At 39.7% G+C, this 21,666-nt stretch overlaps 1 protein-coding gene across 1 annotated transcript in view; it reads right to left on the bottom strand.

The window, feature by feature from the left end:
* Positions 1-21,666, bottom strand: part of inppl1a (inositol polyphosphate phosphatase-like 1a) — a 29,650-nt gene that overhangs the window by 5,059 nt on the left and 2,925 nt on the right. Inside the window, exons 2-23 of the mRNA XM_058079781.1 lie at positions 17,800-17,863; positions 16,064-16,211; positions 15,903-15,984; positions 12,930-13,076; positions 12,661-12,751; positions 11,465-11,554; positions 10,003-10,101; positions 8,652-8,802; positions 8,414-8,520; positions 8,197-8,299; positions 6,385-6,581; positions 6,149-6,266; positions 4,979-5,075; positions 4,735-4,873; positions 4,560-4,659; positions 4,211-4,299; positions 2,777-2,858; positions 2,577-2,666; positions 2,379-2,492; positions 1,863-2,039; positions 1,641-1,796; positions 792-876 (exon numbers count right to left, since the gene is read on the bottom strand). Coding sequence (XP_057935764.1) covers positions 792-876; positions 1,641-1,796; positions 1,863-2,039; positions 2,379-2,492; positions 2,577-2,666; positions 2,777-2,858; positions 4,211-4,299; positions 4,560-4,659; positions 4,735-4,873; positions 4,979-5,075; positions 6,149-6,266; positions 6,385-6,581; positions 8,197-8,299; positions 8,414-8,520; positions 8,652-8,802; positions 10,003-10,101; positions 11,465-11,554; positions 12,661-12,751; positions 12,930-13,076; positions 15,903-15,984; positions 16,064-16,211; positions 17,800-17,863 — 2,526 coding nt within the window. The remainder of the gene's footprint in view (positions 1-791; positions 877-1,640; positions 1,797-1,862; positions 2,040-2,378; positions 2,493-2,576; positions 2,667-2,776; positions 2,859-4,210; positions 4,300-4,559; positions 4,660-4,734; positions 4,874-4,978; positions 5,076-6,148; positions 6,267-6,384; positions 6,582-8,196; positions 8,300-8,413; positions 8,521-8,651; positions 8,803-10,002; positions 10,102-11,464; positions 11,555-12,660; positions 12,752-12,929; positions 13,077-15,902; positions 15,985-16,063; positions 16,212-17,799; positions 17,864-21,666) is intronic.

Here is a 21,666-nt window from a genome sequence, read left to right as displayed (position 1 = left end):
TCCATTTCACCCATTTTTCTCCACACGTCTTCTTCAGTCCTCAATCTATGTGTAAATAGTTCCATGTCATGTATTGTGTTCATCACGCCCTCCAGTACCGTGGGTCTTGGATTAAGCCATTTTTTGGTAATGGCTTTTTTTACCTACTACCAACATGGTTTTATATAAATACCTATCTTCTCTTAACACAGAGTCTCCCACCAGGTGGCCCAGATACAATGTCTCACATGAAAAAGTCACACTGTAACCCAAAATCCTCTCCATGGTTTTCGTAATCTATCCTTTATTGTGGTTAATTGTTTCAATTGTGGACAGGAAGTGATGTCTGGGATTCAATGTTGCATTTTGGTGGAGTACAGTCACAACAGTAGCCCATGTTATTACGATGATTATGATATTATTGTGCCAGTTGTGAGATAAATCATTCATTCATTCATTTTCTATACCGCTTATCCTCATGAGGGTCGCGGGCATGCTGGAGTCTATCCCAGCTGTCTTCAGTCGAGAGGCAGGATACTCCCATAAAATAATAAAAGCCTTTTGTTGGTGATCAAGTCTGGTGGGTGTTTCTAGTGACAGTTTTTTTTTTCATCCACAATCCTTATGGAAGACACGAACACACACGTCTTTCTCTTTTCTGTCTTAGTTTCACTTAGTCGATGGATATTAGGCTCTGTAGAGACAGCAGTATTTCCCCCTCATTGTGCTCATTTAAAATACAAAAGGATAGATACACGACCGGATCAGACCAGAAGAATGATAATACAGGGAGAAAAGAAAAGTGTACTAACTTCACATATTCATGTCCCACTCTGGATGCCTGGGTCGATTTCCCTTTGGGTATACCCGTTTCATCTTTGTCCACGCTGATCCATTCTGAAAGAGTGTGTTCAGAGATCTTAAGACACCTAGAGCACTGGTCCATTTGCACATACTGTACATCAGGGGTCTCAAACACGCGGCACTAGTTTGAGGCCCCCGCCTTGATATGAAAGTTTAATGTTTGATATGGATGCTGTATGGTATCATGTACCCAGAAAAAATTATTACGTTTGATTAATGTTCATGTTAAAGGTTAAATAACTGTTAATAGTTATCCTCCCTATTCGTGTGGAAGTGGTAAGTTTTTGGCTATTTAAGTTTAAAGGAAATAACTTGAAGGCTACCGTTTAGGTCGCTAGCTCTCTAGTTTGCGAGTTAGCATGTGTCTCAAGACCCTGCAGTTGCGCAATATGTTGTAAATAAAAAGAGTACAAATGTGACTATAGTCGTGTTTTGTCATGTCTACAGGGCTCTAATAATGCTTTGTTCATTTTAATCTGAAAAAAATAATTTGTCTACCCATCAACTATATGTGGTTTCTTAAGTTTTTAGTATTTGCCGTTTTATTATTATTATTATATTTATTTATTACTGATTGATTGATTTTCTTTATTCTTGATTTGTTTATTTATTTTTCATCTTATTTTGTGCAGAAAAACAAAAGTTTTCTTGTAGAAAATCGGAACCAAAGCACTGAAAAAGTTTGTATATTTTTCTGTTTTTAATAAATGCGTTTTGGTTTTTTTTTGGAAACCTGATACGGCCCAGCCTTGCCCAGACCCTAGCTCCAGTGGCCCCCAGTGTACATAATACACTACCATAGAGTCTTTCCCTGGTTCCCATCCTTTCAGAAGGGACTCGAACCCTCATTGATCCCCTGATGTTTCCAGTTTCCTCCCCGCGATGAGACAGGTAGGTGTGGAACTGCTGTGCCGTGCTGCCAATCATGGACTTCAACGCTAACACGCACTCTCCTGGTGATGATGACATTGCGTTTATTGCACCACACACACACAAACAGATCCACGGCGTGTACGTACCGTAGGATTCATATCCATCCAAGGACTTCACAGTGAGCAGCAGGTGTTGGTCCTGCAGGTACTCGATCTCCGACAGAAGCGGTTTGAGCGTAGTCAACTGTTTATTGGACCAGCCCACACGCAGGAAGTTGACGTTGTCGCTGCTCTGACTGTCGTTCTCGTAGCTCTTCTTGAACTCTGTGAGTTGAGAGAGAGCGAGAGAAACCCAGGAGAGAAGACAAAAGGGAAGGGAGAGGCAAAGAGAGTGGGGAGAGAAGTTGGGTGATGTTTCTATGGAATTGTATTCAAAAGAGCAACAAACGTGGACAGACGGAGGTGGAGGAGCAAAATGGGGCCAAAATTTATGATATCTTAAAGGGATACTGACTGCCTGGAATTAGGGAGGGAGATATAAAAGAGACATAACAAAGAAAAAAAACAGGTCCAATTCTATTACAAACAGGAGGTCTGCAGTAGTCGTGGATGGTGGACTTACATTTTTTTAACATTATGTGTGAATAGTGAGTGACGTCTCACCTTCCAAACAAGTAGAGTAGAATTCGATGAAGAACTTGGTTCTGCTTGCAGTCTTCACTATGGCTTCAATGCTCTCAAACTCGATGTAAGCTTGCTCTGAAGATTTCGCAAGCCCTGCAGAGGAGAGTGAAGTATCGTCAAATATGATGGTGAAGGTATAGATTTGTTTTTTGCTTTGATTATTTTTTTCTTCACTACCTTTCTTGGAGACAAACTGTGACGTCACGCCCACCTCAAATGTTGCAAACACAGGGGAGTGATCGCTGGTCACTATATCATCTGTGCACCCTAAAAAAAAAGTGGATAATTTCAATTGCATTGTCAAGGGAGAGACTATCTCTGGCAATTATTAAAAGAACTACAACAAAATAATGTAAGATTTGATCCAATGGTCTTACCATAGGAGTTGCAAACAACGTGCGTTTCTGGGTAAGACTTCCACAAAATCCTATCACACCAGGATGGAACATTAGTCCTCATCTGGGACAGACAACAAAAGAGGAAAAACTGCAGTGTTAACGTTGTAACTAATATGTTAAAGTAAATAAAACAAACATTTGTCCGGGCGGCACGGCGGTCGAGTGGTTCGCGCGCAGACCTCACAGCTAGGAGACCAGGGTTCAATTCATCTCTGTGTGGAGTTTGCATGTTCTCCCCGTGCATGCGTGGGTTTTCTCCGGGTACTCCGGTTTCCTCCCACATTCCAAAAACATGCTAGGTTAATTGGCGACTCCAAATTGTCCATAGGTATGAATGTGAGTGTGAATGGTTGTTTGTCTATATGTGCCCTGTGATTGGCTGACGTCCAGTCCAGGTTTGTACTATAATACTATAAATGAACATGTTTGCAGGTTGTAATAGGTAGAGCTTTTTATATACATACTTTGTATTAAATATAGATTTAGTTGATGTACTATTACTACCATGGTTTACAGTGCAGTATTAACGATTTAGTATCTTTTTTTTTTTTTTTTTAAATAAATCCATTTTAAAAAGCTTTGAAATTATGGACATTATGGATCTTTTTGTCCATATTTGAAAAAAAAAAATAAAGAACATATAGAAATAATCAGATGACTAGTTTAAAAAAAATGCTATTTTACAGTTTTGAATTCATAGTCTATTTTTAAAATGTTAAAAAAAATTGTGATTTGCATATTTCAAGTTCTTAAAATCCTTTTAGTAATAGGATCACTCAGCTCACCATTTGTACAACCTATTAAATGATCCATTAAAAAAAAATAATTCAAAGTAATATTATAATATAAATCAGAAAATGATATTTTAAAGCTTAGACATTAAAAATATTATTATTGCTATTATAGATTATATTTTTTACAACTTATTCTATAATGTCAAATATGCTATTTTAAAGCTTTTAATTTATAGATTTTTAGAAAAAATCAAATAATTATGGAGACGCAATAGTAATCAAAATCACTTAGAAATTGTGTAGAAATATAATATGTTTAAATGAATAAAATTAGCGCAGCAGGTTGACCATATTTGTATGAGTTGCCAAGTCATCAAATCTACTCCTAAATTCTTGCAAGATCCTGTTAGATTTACTGTGTACACTTGAAGTGTTTCTGGCCGTGCACTCCAAACAAATGTTAGGGCAAATCTACAGCGACTGGATAAGTGTTGTCGAGCCCTGTGATTGGCTGGCCACCAGTCCAAGGTGTACCCCGCCTCTTGCCTGAAGACAGCTGGGATAGGCTCCAGCACCCCCCCCCCCCCCCCCCCCCGCGACCCACGTGAGGATAAGCGGTAGAAAATGAATGAATGAATGAACATTTGTCCGTAATGTGAGTGACATTTCATCAACACACCCCAGTTGCTTTCTGCTTCTGCCAAACATACGTGTCCCTTGAGCCCCGTTCGTATCGGTAGGTCGGTGGGAAGGAGATCTCTTCCTCCGCTGCGGGAACAGAGAACAATTTTGGAATTTGGGACACATGAAATATAGTACATACCAGGCATAAAAGAGAGGAGATGTCATCTCCTATCCATTGAAGCATCTTCCCTTATCTGAGGTAGCGTCACAGCCTAAGCACAGTAACCCAGCTACTTCATCTATCTCCTACCAGCAGATATAATTTAAATTATTTGTATGCCGACTAGTCACACATTTATGATCTTCTCTATGATGCTTCCCACCCCAAAGTCATTTATACCCACCGAAACGTAGAAACACTTTGTTCTTCTCCCTCTCCAGATTTAGCTGGTCCACCTTCAGCAGTGGATCAAACTCCTTCCTGTTTATGTAGTTAAGTATCTCCTGCAAACACAATAACCACACACAAAGTTACAGCCTAACAGATCAAACCGCACGCGTGGGTGGGTCATGCTTGACCTGTATGTCCATGTCCAGCCTGTAGTTGAGGTCTCCCAGCCAGAACAGATGTGTGAAGCGTAGTGAAATGTCAAATGAGCTTAGTTGTTTGTCTCCAAGCGAAAGGAGGCGCAGAATGTCGAGATAATTTTGATTCCTCCTATAAGGGTCATCAGAAAAATTACATGTGTATCCATTAGGAGGAAAAAATGAAAAAAAGATGCAATGGTTAGATTTTGGGAAATAATTGTGTAGGGGAGGGTACCTTGCAATTTTTTCATTCCCTGAAGTCAAGTGACAGTTGACAAAACCAAAAGATGTTCCATTGAACATGAACGAAACACCAACAGCACCTTTGTTACCTGGGGAACCATAGAAAAAAATTAACAAAAGCTTTGACTGTGGCAATGACAAATTTAACTAACTAATAACAAACATTTTACATTTTTACATCACCTGTGTCACTGATGCAGCTGAATTATTATTTTGACATAAACAAGAATAAAGTCAAAATAGTACCCATTATGTCATTGTATGGTCACGAACAAAAACAAACAAAAAACAAACAAACCTTAAACTGTATTATGGAAAGCAGGAAGTGAACAAATGTAACAGTTACTGATTGTAAAAGTACTTCGGAACGAGGTACATTATTAAAAAAAACAAAAAAAACCTTAACTGTATTATGGAAAGCAGGAAGTGAACAAATGTAACAGTTACTGATTGTAAAAGTACTTTGGAACGAGGTACATTATTTAAAAAAAAAAAAACCTTAAACTGTATTATGGAAAGCAGAAAGTGAACAAATGTAACAGTTACTGATTGTAAAAGTACTTCGGAACGAGGTACATTATTTAAAAAAAAAAACGAACAAAAAACAAACAAACCTTAAACTGTATTATGGAAAGCAGGAAGTGAACAAATGTAACAGTTACTGATTGTAAAAGTACTTCGGAACGAGGTACATTATTAAAAAAAAACAAAAAAAACCCTTAACTGTATTATGGAAAGCAGGAAGTGAACAAATGTAACAGTTACTGATTGTAAAAGTACTCTGGAACGAGGTACATTATTTAAAAAAAAACAAAAAAAAAACCTTAAACTGTATTATGGAAAGCAGGAAGTGAACAAATGTAACAGTTACTGATTGTAAAAGTACTTTGGAACGAGGTACATTATTTAAAAAAAAAAAAAAAAAAAACCTTAAACTGTATTTTGGAAAGCAGGAAGTGGACAAATGTATCAGTTACTGATTGTAAAAGTACCAGATGGAGGGGTAGGATTTAATAAGCTTTGCTTCTTCCTACTCCTTTTGGACATGTGGAACTGTGAACTGATTATGGGATGCATTCAATTGTAATCTGATGCATGTTCAAATGAAATGAAACCATTACCATTACCAAAATAAAAAGCAAATTACGAGTACAAAAGTTACCAAGTGTGTTGGCGATGCCGGTTTTAACGCTGGACATTCCCACATGGCTGATGCGGTTCTCATGTTCCGGCTTCACAAGCACAGCAATCTTTATGTTCCATAGCGTCTGCACTGCTATCTACAAACAAATGCAACAAATGCTAATTAAGATGTTCTTCACACAGCATATTGCATGCAGGTGTGCTTTAAGCACAGGATGAACTGAAAAACAAACAATCAGAATAAGTTGTTCTTACTGGTTTATAATCCAATTCTGTTTGCTCTTTCAACATGGCCCGTATCGACTCCACCCACTCGCGATCATTCACAGAGTTCTCTTGTGTTCCAAATGCATACAGGTCATTTGGGATAGTGACGGTCATCTCGTCCAGAGTCTTTCCGAGTCCTCGACATAACACCCAGGAAGCCACAGACTTGGGTGCAGGCACAGAGCCTAACAACAAAGGGTGCATTTGTAATAAAAATGTGTGATGCTTTAAAGGAATCTATGAAATATTACAAATATATTGATCAAATTGATAACTGATATAGTAAATCAAATCAACTTTATTTGTATAGCACTTTTCCTGCAAAGACATGCAACACAAAGTGCTTTACAGAATTAAAACAATTACCACAATGAAAAGGAAAAAACAAAAACAAAAGAAAGCCCCTCTTTCCCACCCTCCATACTAGACACACACACATACACACCCACCCACACACACACACAATCACACACAGTAGGGATACATGGCATGGCACTGAGGATGAAGGAAACGCCACCTTTGGGGCCGTCCACACTGGGAGGACCCGCAGGCCATGCCATTGGGGGACCAGTACCCAGGCCCCCCGACTCCGACAGACGGGCGGACCCCCACATTAAAGGGAGGAACCCCCAGCCGGCCGGGTCGAAGGGACCCAAGGATGGCACCCCATCAGCAGACCCGACACGGCCCCCAGTGTGGAGGACCCCCCTTGAGTAAATACTGGAGTTAAAAGCTAAAGACTAAAAGCATAAAATAGGACTAAAAAGATAAAAAATAGTTTAAAAATATTAGTTAAAAGCCTGATTAAAAAGGTGTGTCTTCAATCTTTTTTTTAAAAATATCAACAGTCTCCACAGTCCTGAGGGTCTCCGCCAGGCTGTTCCACGGGTGGGGGCCATAGTGGCTAAATGCTGCCTCACCGTGGGTTTTAGTTCTGGGTTTTGGTATTGTTAAAAGGCCAGTGCCGGAGGACCGCAGGGTCCGCGGGGGTTGATATGGTAAAAGCAGATCAGATAAATAAGAAGGTGCAAGGCCGTTAAGACATTTAAAAACCAGTAAGAGAATCTTAAAATCGATCCTGAAGCGGACGGGGAGCCAATGCAGCGACTTTAAAACCGGTGTAATGTGCTCCCGCCCTCTGGTCCTCGTCAGCACACGTGCGGCTGAGTTCTGTAATAATTGGAGATTTAAAATACTTTTTTTGGGAAGACCAGAGAGCAGGGTAATTACAGTAATCTAAACCAGTGTTTTTCAACCTTTTTTGAGCCACGGCACGTTTTTTTTACATTGGAAAACATCACTAAGTCTATAGGAGGAACGAGCTAGGTGTTGCCACACGGACCAATATTACATTGCTCTGCCAGTCTTTACACCACGGACACTCGACAGTAGCCATGTTTACATGAGGAGTTTTTCTCTTTCCGAATGACTTTTCCGGAAACAATGGTATACATGGAAAGGAATATTCCAATCTCTTGTCTACATGCGTCGCTATAATCAACCAGAATAGTCAATGGGGCATGCCCAGTAAAACGTAAACATCAACATCACGTGATACCAACTTCCCCAAGTTGTTCTTTCACTTGTTGGAATAACTCCGTATTGCCAGTTTTTCGTTTGTCCAGTCTTGAAAATCACTGATCTAAACGATATAAAAGCATGCATTAGCACCTCCGTACTGGCCTGAGAGAGAAACGGGCGGACTCTGGCTATGTTCTTAAGGTGATAAAAAACCTATTTTTGTTATATTTACAGTATAAAGTATAGTCGGAATTGAAGAAGGAGAATGAAATGTCACACCCATGTTCCACGTGCCAATGAAGACAGAGATCATGTCGGGCTCATCCTGGTTGGAATGTTTGTTTTTCATCAACTGTAGCAACTGGCAAAAGGCCTCCCGTTTCTGAAACACAAACAAGTCCTTGTTTCAGTCACTGATCATGTCTTACTATAAGAGCCACAAAGGGGAATAAATCTACAAACAGGTGTACTGTCCTGGCGGTGTGTTTGTGTGTACCTTGGCACTAGCAAATACAAAGTCTTTCCTTTGGTTCTTGTCCTTTTCCTTCTCAAAAACAATGCCGAGCTTATTTTGCACCCGCTGAGACTTGATCAGCTGACGGACTGAGAGTTCAAGAAATGAGCAGACACACAAAAGGAAGCCAACAGAGAGGATAGTCAGAAAGAGACAAGAAACAACTAAATGTTACACCGGTCTTTGAAATCATAGTCACGTGGGAGCATGTGCTGCTTACTTTTGTCATGTGTGAATGTCGTCCAGTCTTCCTGGCTGTCTTTCACCTTCTTCATCACTACCAGTCGCCCTCCCTCCACGTCCACAGACAGTGTGTACTTCTGACTCTTGCCTATTTTAGTCAGCTCTGCCAGGTAGACGTCCAGTTTGACCTGCCAAAAGCAGCAAGCGTACCATAGTAAATAAATAGTTAGATCCAAAACAGGACTATATAAAAAAAGACGTTCAACACACACATCCACATTATAGTTAAGTTTTAATTTAGAATCATTCTGAATGGCACAAGTTCGTTTTTTTTTTTAAACGTTCAAGCGAATCTTGCCGCTGTCCCAGACGATGACTCAGATGCCACATGTTGAACCCTCTGTGATAAAAATACCTCTATTCCTGTGCAAACAGGAAGCCACTGAAAAGGGATCACCACAGAGAATGCAAACTTGGCTGAGGTAAATGAGGCCAAATGTGGTATATCTTTGACTTCCTACGTCGTGCCACCTTTTCCACCTGACCCCCGACAGACACCCATCTTCATTGTTTACTGTAACAAACATTTGCAGGTGAGCTACGCTGTTAGGATGGAAATTAATGGTAATGGTAATGGTTTTACTTCATTTGAACATGCATCAGATTACAATTGAGTGCATCCCATAATCAGTTCACAGTTCCACATGTCCAAAAGGAGTAGGAAGAAGCAAAGCTTATTAAATCCTACCCCTCCATCTGGTACTTTTGCAATCAGTAACTGTTACATTTGTTCACTTCCTGCTTTCCATAATACAATTTAAGGTTGTTTAAAAAAAATATATATTTTTTTATTATTATTATTGTAATAATATAATGTACCTCGGACTGAAGTAGGAGGTGATATGTTGTGATAAGTTGAAGTATTTGTGATTTTAGAAATAAGGAGTTAGTATGTTCTCTGTAGGCGGCATTATGAATTATCCTTACTGACCTTTTTCGCAGTACATTTAGCGAGTGAAGATTGCTTTTATAGTTAAGTTATTACCCCATATTTCCACACAATAAGTAAGATATGGTAGAAGCTTGGATATTATGCTTTAGCTTATGCTGTGTGGTACCAGATGTGATAAATACCATTAAGTGTGACAAATCCAAAGTCATCGCTACAGGGAAAACATTATAATCTCTTCAGTCTCACTTTTGTGACTCATCAGGGAAACACTTCATGTGTGATGAGCAATCAGTGATCTCTCAGTCTCTTCAGAGTTCAAGTAAAGTTTGCAAAATCCCTAGACAATAAGATCTGATGAATGTAGTGTTTGCAGCAGGAATTCTACATAAGTTGAACCTCCATGCTAAAAAAAAAATGAAATGCAACAAATTCATACCTCAAAGGCTTGCACGGGAATGGCTTTGCTGTGACGCATGGAGAGAGGAGGGGGGGAGCACGGGGAGGACAAACTCATGTCCTGAAGAGCTTTCAGAGCCTGAAGAAAGAGTGCGCATAAACTTAAGAGACAAATACATATGTGGAAGAAAAAAAGATGAAAGACCATGAAGGAACACACACACATGCTTTGCATTGTTCTGGGGTACAATGTTGGCGTCAACAAGGAAACAGTTAGCCATTTCCTGGATGTGACCTAACAGCAGCAGAGAAGGTGGAGCATCACTTGGGTTGAGATATGTACGGTCGCTTGCTTCATTCTCCTGTGCTTCTTTTCTTCCCTGCCAGAGAGCGATTTCCGTATATATGGCAACATAAACATTTGGCCACAATTAGGCAAAGACTATAAATGCTTCTCCAATGTTTCCTTTTGTGGTTTGGTAGTTGATGACCAAATACTTGAACAACTTCTCTTCGAATAAGTACTTTTAGTGAGGCTAATACCATCACCAACAATTTTAAGTGAGAGTGAATAAGAATGAAAATAATTTAACTCTCAGTCAGTCACTTTAAGATAAGATAAGATATGCCTTTATTTGTCCCTCAGTGGGGAAATTTGCATTGCACAGCGGCAAGAGTACAGAATCAGTTAAGCAGTACAAAAAACACAATATAGAAAAATAAACAATATAAACAACCCAAGTATTAACAAAATCAACAGTTTTACCCAGAGTTATGTACAAATTTCCAGAATAACAACAAAAAACAGACTGTGTACATATATTTATACTGTTATTCTGTATATTTTGTATTTTTCAGTCTTTTTTAATAGATGTGTCTGCACCTACTATACCAAAACAAATTCCTAGTATGTGTTTGATCACACCTGGCAATAAACCTTTTCTGATTCTGATTCAAATACAGTATAGACATAGACTTTCTTTATTGTCATTGCACAATAACACAGCAGTGAAATTGCCAACGAAATGTAGTTGCCTGGCTCCCGTGTATAAATAACAATAATTTAAAGTTTTGGTTGCAGATAATATGAAACGAGATGAGATATATGACCAGTCGAAACACTGAGATCTTGCTTGTGAGTTAATATGAGGTATTATAGAAATACTTCACATAGAACTTAATATATTGCATTTAGAACCTTAATATTGCACATTAGGTTGATCAGATATTGCACAGTGAATGGAGTCTGGAGTAACTATACTGAATATAAAAAACAAAGTATTGCACATATATACATAGCGGTGTAGAAGTCTATTGGGAGTAGTGCTGGTTGTACAGTCTGACAGCTGCAGGAAGAAAGGACCTAAGGGCACTATAACTCGAACTTGACTAGTAGGGCATTAAACCCCCAAATCTTTGACAAGGATTCTATTATAATAGAAACATATATGGAAAATGTGATTGGGGGGGAACGTGTATTTTCTATGTGGAAGGATTCATACCTTCTTCTCTATGGAAGACAGCAGGTCTTTGAGAATGGCAAGCTTGGTCACCAGGTTCTCCAACTCCTGGTCTCCACCCTGATTGACGGACTGAAACAAAAACAAACATGTGAATGTGCATTAGAAGAAGAGAAATCAGACATTTGTTTATGAGAATGATGAGCTAATCTAGAAAAGATTCTAGAAAAAAAGAAAAGAAAAGTGTGTCAGTGTTTCTTTGGAGGGCATTCTTAGTACTCCAGTGTGACTAAGCACATCCTATCTTCCTTGGGGCGGAGAGGCCTCATGACAGGCTCTATGACGGGGGTCTCAAACTCAATTTACCTGGGGGCCACCGGAGCTAGGTTCTGGGTGAAGCCGGGCCGCATCAGGTTTTCAAAAAAAAAACCAAAACGCATTTACTAAAAACTGGGGGAAAAAAATCAATAAAAAAAACTATCTTCAATGATTTTGCTTACTATACTTTGCTTGCTATACCCTACACTTTTTCAGTACTTTGGTTCCGGTTTTCCACACCAAAATATCTGATAAAACATTCCACTGTTTTCAAATATCTTAATTTTTATTTTTCTATACACAAAATAAGATAAAAAAAAAACAAATAAACAAATTAAGAATAAAGACAATAAATCAATCAATCAGTAATAAATAAGTAAAATAATAATAAAACAGCAAATAAGAAAAACGTAAGAAACCACATACAGTTGGTAGAGAAATTATTTTTTTCAGATTCAAATGTACAGTATTAACAGTTATTTAACCTTTAACATAAACATTAATGAAACTTAATAATTTTACCCAATTAGCAAGTTAGCATCGTACTCAGTTCCATCTGGGTAGCAGCGTCGTAACTTTAACAACATGTTTGATGAGATGCTTTATCTTGACGTGTATTTTCCCTTTTATTCCAAATCATTTCCTGCATTTATTTGTACCCAGCGTCATAAGCCTTTAGCTTCATTGCTAATCCAAAGCAAAACAGGGCGGGGTAACAGGGTAGGGTAACAGTATGGGGCGGGGCAAAATCATGTTAATTGTGTCCGGTGTGCACACAGCTTTAAGCTGTCATTTCAACATTAAACTTTGGTATCATGGTGGGGGCCTCAAACTAGCGTCTCGCGGGCCGCAAGTTTGAGACCCCTGCTCTATGATGATGACATGTAGAGTAGACATAAAGATATGGGTGTTTCATGTACCTGTTGGATCATCTTCGACACCATGAAGGCACTCTGCTGATCAAACACTTTGGACAGGATCTCGAGACCAGACAGGACCTTATCCACTTCCCTTCATTAGACAAAGAAATGTTAGAGCTCAGTTGCGCTAAGGCTCCTGCAGTAAAACTATTTGCAATAGCAACGACATAAAAAGTTCCAGATTAGCCATCCACGACAGATTATACTGAATTCACTAAAAAAAAGGTGTGCATTTATTGCGAGAATGTGTGACTGAGGATCCATCTCACCCATTGAGTCGCTTGCATGAGGACACAAGTGTTTTGTTAAGGTGAGGAAGCGAGCAGGCTCCCTGTTTGACGGCTTCGAGGTCCAAAGCGTAGCTGCCCTTCAGATACTCATGGGATATGGTGCTCAGGCCATTCGCTGTCGGGGGACTAAAACACATACAAATCACCGTTAGCATGTTAGCATTTTAGCTAATTTACTGCAGGGAGGTTATAGGACAACCTTGGCAGTTTCTAAACATGAGGTAAACATGAGGGCCTCTTGCTAGGTGCTAGCATGGTAGCCGTTAGCATGTTAGCATTTAAGCTAATTTACTCATGTCTACAGGCAAATACACACATGGCATGATGTAGGGATGTTACAGGACAACCTTGGCACTTTCTAAAGTTGAGGTTCTCTTGCTAGGTGCTAGCATTATGACTGTTAGCATGTTAGCATTTTAGCTAATTTACTCATGTCTAAAGGCAAATACATGGAATGATGTGGGGACACTGTCGGACTGCCTGGACACTTTTGGGACTTGAGGCTGTCTTGTTAAGTGCTAGCATGATGACTGTTAGCATGTTAGCATTTTAGCTAATTTACTTATGTCTAAAGGCAAATACACACGTGGCATGATGTGGGGACACTGTGAGACTGCCCCAAACTTTTCGGGACCTGAGGCTGTCTTGCTAGGTGCTAGCATGGTAGCCGTTAGCATGTTAGCATTTAAGCTAATTTACTCATGTCTAAAGGCAAACAGACACATGGCAAGATGTGGGGACACTATGGGACTGCATCAACCTTTTCGGCACTTGAGGCTTTCTTGCTAGGTGCTAGCACGGTAGCCATTGGCACACCGGGCCCGAGGTCCACAGCACAGGTGGCAAGCCCATCAAAATTTCCACGGGAATTTTCTAGTTTAATATAATGTTGTCTATGATGACTTTCTCATGTTATTTATTACTCCTATTTCTTTAAATGAACACATGTCTTTCTGCTAATTTTGCACTGATTTGCTTCTGAAACCATTTCTAGCCATCACTGTAGAGTTGCATAATACTTGAGCACTGCAGCAGTGCTGTCATGACCTTTATATACACTTCCTCTCAATCAGAGAGCAGACCTACATTCAGCGTGAGTCCCGCACAAACACACATAAAGACTGCTTCTTTTTAGACATGCTTTTAGAAAAGGGCGCCACAGAACGGAACGCTGACTCATTATTTAGTTTGAAAGACATTCCATCTCCGGGGTCGCCAACCGGCAAAGGATGAACAAGATTTAACTATTTTTCACCAATGAGGCTTCTGTTGCAAATAAGTTTACACTTTATTAGCTAACTAAACCTGATTGACTCAATAAGGACTCACTCAAATCTGTGTTGTTTTTTTTTACAGGCTATGCCACATCAAAAAAGTATGTATCACTTCAACACCTAGCAAGGACTATGCAGCCAAAAGCACCCAAGTTAAAGCACAATAGCTGCTTATTAGCAAGGCAGTGGACAAAATTAAGAATAAACAACCCAAGTGCGTTTTCTCTGTACCTTGCAAGTTGCCTGTTTTATTCATTCATTCATTTTCTACCGCTTTTCCGAGGGTTGCGGGGGTGCTGGAGCCTATCCCAGCTGTCTTCGGGCGAGAGGCGGGGTACACCCTGGACTGGTGGCCAGCCAATCACAGGGCACATATAGACAAACAACCATTCACACTCACATTCATACCTATGGACAATTTGGAGTCGCCAATTAACCTAGCATGTTTTTGGAATGTGGGAGGAAACCGGAGTACCCGGAGAAAACCCATGCATGCACGGGGAGAACATGCAAACTCCACACAGAGATGGCCGACGGTGGAATTGAACCCTGGTCTCCTAGCTCTGAGGTCTGCGTGCTAACCACTCGAGCGCCATGCAGCCCCTCACCTGTTTTAGTTCAAATATATTTTTGTCAAATTTGGACATTTAAACTGCATCCTCAACTCTCTCACATCTTAGTTGCCATAACAACATCTGAAGAACAGGCTGTATTGGACTTGCACTCCAAATGTATTGCACTATGCAGAAAAGAAAACTGTTAGGCACTGTTAAGTTTTCACTCTTGTTTCCTGTGCTGTAAAGGTCAAATGCTGTTTTAAAAATAATACATGCAAGTAAAGGAAGTGTTTTGACTCACATCTTGCTGTTGTGTGAGATAGGTACTAGATCTCTACGACGCCGACTCTTAGACCTAAGTAGTGCTTTGCAGACAGCCTTATACAGCACGGCAAGTGAAACTTCAAATAAGTTACTCATGTATTCATGTACCCTTGTATTTAGCAAACATCAACGGCTTGTTCATTCAAGAAACAATACAAGCAGTTGATGTTTGCTAAATACAAGGATGAAGAGTCTTGAACCAGTCATGATGTGCTATATATATCACTATATTGACACTTACTATGGTACCCATTATGTCATTGTATTATGACATAATACATTATTAAAAAAAATCATTAAACTGTATTATGGAAAGCAGGAAGTGAACAAATGTAACAGTTACTATGGTACCCATTATGTCATTGTATGGTCATATCACCTCGTACTTCAGTACGAGGTACATTATTTAAAAAGAAATCCTTAAACTGTATTATGGAAAGCAGGAAGTGAACAAATGTAACAGTTACTATGGTACCCATTATGTCACTGTATGGTCATATCACCTCGTACTTTGGTACGTGACAAAAAAACAAGCAAAAAAAAACATAAACTATATTATGGAAAGCAGGAAGTGAACAAATGTAACAGTACCAGATGGAGGGGTAGGATTTAATAAGCTTTGCTTCTTCCTACTCCTTTTGGACATGTGGAACTGTGAACTGATTATGGGATGCACTCAATTGTAATCTGATGCATGTTCTAATGAAATAAAACCATTACCATTACTCAAGGTTGTTGTTATTTAAATGTAAAAACTTAGAACTCAGTGAAAGTGATATATACTGTAAACATTGTACCTGTCAGTGGGCATGTCAGATCCAGGAGGAGTAGAAGTGGAAGCTGAGCGTGGGGGAAGAGGCGGCTTCTCATCCTCACCATCTACCAGTCATGGAGGAGATGTTTTAACCACATGGCAGCACACTGGCTGCTGCTGTTGTGCTTGTGTTTGAAAAGGTACCCGAATAGTCGCGGTCGTCGAGGATAGTGGTTTCCTCTCGGTCAACGGGGAAAAGCAGGGTGGTCACCAGACCCTGGCTGGGTTGGAGGTACAATGACACCAAGTCTGGTAACGTTTTAAACCGCTTAGGCTGCACGCCCTGAGACGTCTGGGAGGAAGACGGGATATGCAGACAGTCAAGAAAGAGGAACATTTATTTTGATACAGCACAAATGGAACATCCTTTTGCTACAAATAGACCAGTCATTGTCTGAGAGGACATGCAACTCAGTAATTCTGTATTTCCCATACATTAAATTATTTGGTGCTAACTGTTCGCTCCTGCTCATAAACACATTATAAACACACCTGGTCTGCCAGGCTATAAGAAGACAGGGCCTGATTGACCAATTCTCTAAAAAGCCACACAAGTCACAGGAAGAGCAAGGGAAGAGACTTTTGGAGAGTCTGAGATGAAAACACAGGACTGGCGAGCTGCTGTGCGCCCCTCCCCCATCTTAAAGCACTCACATATGTTATTTCATGCTTTTACACAACTTTTTGCAAATGAGCCGTGTCCTACTGTGTCCCCTCTTCCCATGAGTCTGTAAGACAGTGGTCTCAAACACGCGGCCCGCGGGCCAAATGTGGCCCGCAGGACACCAGTTTGAGGCCCCCACCTTGATATGAAAGTTTAATGTTAGTGCGGCCCGCGCAAGTTTGATATGGATGCTGTATGGTATCATGTACCCAGGAAAAATGATTACGTTTGATTAATGTTCATGTTAAAGGTTAAATAACTATCAATAGTTATCCTCCCTATCCGTGTGGAAGTGGTAAGTTTTTGGCTATTTAAGTTTAAAGGAAATAACTTGAAGGCTACCGTTTAGGTCGCTAGCTCTCTAATTTGCGAGTTAGCATGTGTCTCAAGACCCTGCAGTTGCGCAATATGTTGTAAATAAAAAGAGTATAAATGTGACTATAGTCGTGTTTTGTCATGTCTACAGGGCTCTAATAATGCTTTGTTCATTTTAATCTGAAAAAAATAATTTGTCTACCCACCAACTATATGTGGTTTCTTAATTTTTTATTATTTGCCGTTTTATTATTATTATTATATTTATTTATTACTGATTGATTGGTTTTCTTTATTCTTGATTTGTTTATTTATTTTTCATCTCATTTTGTGCAGAAAAATAAAAATTAAGATATTTGAGAACAGTGGAATGTTTTATCAGAGCTTTTATTGTAGAAAATCAGAACCAAAGCACTGAAAAATTTTTATATTTTTCTGTTTCTAATAAATGCGTTTTTTTGTTTTTTTTGGAAAACCTGATGCGGCCCAGCCTTGCCCAGACCCTAGCTCCAGTGGCCCCCAGGTAAATTGAGTTTGAGACCCCTGCTGTAAGATGACAGAAAACAAAGCGAATGCTAAATGTTATGGCCAAAACAGCAATGTGGGAGAGCGCCATAGTGGCGTGTGTGTTTGTGAGGGGCATGTGTGTGGCATGTGGCGACGGTGTGGACTGCACAGCTGTTGAACACAACACACAAAGACACTGCTGTTAGTACAGTATGTGTGTGTGTGTGTGTGTGTGTGTGTGTGTGTGCATGCGCCGATACGAGAGCTCGGAGCTAAGCAAAGGGTATCTGCATACCAGCTGCTACCGAAGAACTTATTGCTCGAGTACACATGCACTGCGAGTGTCGATGTGTATTTGTGTGTGAGTGTATGTGTGCGTGTGTGTACCCTGTACCTGAACAGCCAAAAATCCATCTTCATCTGGGAGTATCCGGTACGTGTGGACATGTTTCTGAAACCTGTACACAAGAGATGAGAAAAGGAAAATGAAAGCAAATATATTTTCTACTTCTATACAATTATAACATTTTTGTCTGGAATACACACTCAAACACACACGTTATTCACTAGTACTTGACCTCAGATATTTGGGATGTGTGTGTGTGTGTTCTAGAATGGGGGGTGGAGGGATCTGGACAAGTTGAACCTGTTGCTGTCAATTAAACAGAGAGCAGTCTTCATCCTTACAGCAGCGTGATGCAGTGGACCAATAACGTCATCCTACACATAGTCACTATCCAACATAAACGCATCAGTGAAAGAAAATATTAATATAATATTAATGTTAATGTTATGTCATATGCACCCTTTGAACACTTTGAATTGCCTTTCAGGTTGAACCATTTTTTTTAACCCAGTGGTAATCAATGTTGTGACATTGGTATTGCACATCCATGGTTGTATGCCTGCAGCTACACATTCGATGTCAATGCTTGTCATGTCTGTACTTCATGTCTGCTCAGTGGACCCAACACAATACGGTCAATTTGACAAGCAAACCCTGTGGCCTATGTCAACTCTGTGTGTGTGTGTGTCATAGTTGTGTATCTGTTTACAAGTGTGCATGTGTGTGTGTGATAAATGCTTTGCATAGCCTGTCATTCTAAGTAGGGCTTCTGTTTGCACACTGTACCTATTTACAGTGTGTGTGTGTGTGTGTATAGACATGGATAGAAGGATGTGTCGGGAATTCATCCTGCCATGACCACTCAGCTGTTTTTCCCGGTCTTTCCAGGTCAGTGTCCAATAGTAAATAGCACATAAACGTCAAGTGAAAATTCCATCAATTTTCTATGCCGCTGACCCTCATTATTATGGTGGAGCGGCGGTGTGCTGGAGCCTATCCTAACTGACTTCGGGCAAGATGCGGGCTTCACCCTGGACTGGTTTCCAGACAATTATAGTCGAGTGAAAATTTACACAGAAATCTTGCTTCGGTTCGTGTGCCTTCTCTAGTTAGCGTACAACATGGCAGCCATATTATTGTGTCGTTGTGAGAGAAGGTCTATGAAATAAAATTACCGTTGATGCCATCTAATGGTTATTATAATGCAGTCGGCACCAGTAAGGGCCTTATTTCGGATCGAGGACCGCCCTGTGTTATGATGGATCCTCCGGCTGAGCGCAGGTGTAATTTTTTGGGGTCATTTTTCTATGCTAATTTGGTATTGGTAATGGTTTTATTTCATTTGAACATGCATCAGATTACAATTGAGTGCATCCCATAATCAGTTCACAGTTCCACATGTCCAAAAGGAGTAGGAAGAAGCAAAGCTTATTAAATCCTACCCCTCCATCTGGTACGTGTACAATCAGTAACTGTTACATTTGTTCACTTCCTGCTTTCCTAATATAGTTTAAGGGTTTATTTGGGGTTTTTTTGTCACGTACTTCGGTATGTGACAAAAATTAAATAAAATAAAAAGCTTATTAAATCCTACCCCTCCATCTGGTACTTTTGCAACCAGTAACTGTTACATTTGTTCACTTCCTGCTTTCCTAATATAGTTTAAATAGGTTTTTTTTTAATTTTATTAATGTTTTTAATTTTTTTTTTATTTATTTGACATACCAAAGTAGGAGGTGATATGAGCATCCAATGCCATAATGGGTACCATAGTAAGTGTCAATATAGTGATATATATAGCACATCATGACTGGTTCAAGACTCTTCATCCTAGTATTTAGCAAACATCAACTGCTTGTATTGTTTCTTGAATTGGCTCATCGTTGTGCATTGTTTGAGGGTCTTACTCAATACATTGAGTAAGAATTTTTTAAAACTAATGATGATAAATATGAAAAAGGCTCCACTCACCTGTTTAGCAAATGCAATTTTTGATTGATTCCAATAATATTTGTTATTTCTTTCTGAATTTGCTCATTTGTTCAAACACAGTCAGTAGACAATCCGTAGCAGACGGTCAGTGAGGTACAGATGAGTTTTGTGGGGTTGCATAATAGTTATTTTTGCTTGTTGATATAACCCACATTAGCAACATTAAAAAAAATGATATGAAGAAACGTTTTGTGTTTCACCAACCATTGACCTCACCACACATCATGATAACATTCTAGATGACACAAAAAGGAAGCTCCACCCCCCAAAAAAAAATATTCTGCAAAACCACCACCGTGCTTGAAATTAAATTCCCAGAAAAACTCTAAATCATCCTGCAAATAATCTATAAACAACGTAGAGAATAGATGGCAGTTACGACTGTGCTGAGTATGAGTGTGCGTCTTCCTGTTGGCAGCTGACAAGATTTCTCTGCTGGAGTAAATACTATTGTTTCTGTGGGGGGGAGGGGAGGGGGGAAACAGATTGACAAGTTTACAGACAGACAAGGCCCAAGGCTACATTGTGTGTGTTGGCAACAATAGTTTAACAGTACAGCAAATTATGGTTATGTAATTGTGTGCAACAGACACCAAGTTATGCATCTACAAACATTTCACCTTTGCGAATTAACTAATGGTGCAGACCGTTTTAACCACCAAAACACAAACACAGACATGTAGTTCTGAGAGGCAACATGTTTAGACGTGCTACTCAGACGGAGAGAAGATCTCTCTGACAGGAAAAGTAAAGGAAACATTTTTTTTATTTTGCTACAGTTGTCCGGTACTCGAGAGGAAATAACAAATTGCTGCTGCTAGACATGTTTCTGCACCTGATAATATGAAATACGGGCGGTTAAACAGCTGAAGGATTTATACTGTCCATTCAGTTTTGACTTGGAACACTAGTGCAATTTCCCTTAAGGGGTTATATTATTCATTCATTCATTCATTCATTTTCAACCGCTTTTTAATCACGAGGGTCGCGGGGGGTGCTGGAGCCTATCCCAGCTGTCATCGGGCGAGAGGCGGGGTACACCCTGGACTGGTCGCCAGCCAATCACAGGGCACATATAGACAAACAACCATTCACACTCACATTCATACCTATGGACAATTTGCCGTCGCCAATTAACCTAGCATGTTTTTGGAATGTGGGAGGAAACCGGAGTACCCGGAGAAAACCCACGCATGCACGGGGAGAACATGCAAACTCCACGCAAAGATGGCCGAGGGTGGAATTGAACCCTGGTCTCCTAGCTGTGAGGTCTGCACGCTAACCACTCGTCCGCCGTGCAGCGTATCATATTATATTGTTACATATACAAATTTACTATGTCATCAATGCCACAAAGCTAAGATGTCAATCTTTTGACTGACATGGGATTGGTTTTAGCATCATTAATGAATGAGTGCATGAAAGTGGCCCATCAAGTGCATCATCATTTTTTGAGACTTTTATCGGTATTTATCGGAGAATTACCTGACAGAAGTTTGCGGTTTTTGTTTCATTTTAAAACCCATAAAAGCTGTTGAATGTTTTGCATTTAGTTCCCTCACTGTACCACAAATGAACCAAACCGTGACCTTTAAACAGGCGTACGTACTGAAGAGTGATTATGGTGTACTGTTGCACCCCATGTAGTTACTGGAGTTATTATTTAAATATCATTTCACCACATTTGGTTTTTTTTTTCTTATGAGTCAAAGAGTACCAGGTTCAACCAGTACTTGCTTAGTTTGAATTGAGGAAGGCTGTTAATATTATTCCTTTTGTTCTCTATTAGAAATTACAACAAAAAAGAATCAGGTTAACCTGAAGAATTATCTCTGCACTTCTCAATTTCCTGTTCACTGTATCGATTAATAGTCCTTGAACTTTATGTCTCACATGGATTGTGCATGATGGCATTTAAATGCA

The sequence above is a fragment of the Doryrhamphus excisus genome, chromosome 8 (assembly GCF_030265055.1).
Source record: "Doryrhamphus excisus isolate RoL2022-K1 chromosome 8, RoL_Dexc_1.0, whole genome shotgun sequence".
Taxonomy (NCBI): Eukaryota; Metazoa; Chordata; class Actinopteri; order Syngnathiformes; family Syngnathidae; genus Doryrhamphus; species Doryrhamphus excisus.
This window is presented reverse-complemented; position numbering and strand designations above follow the sequence as displayed.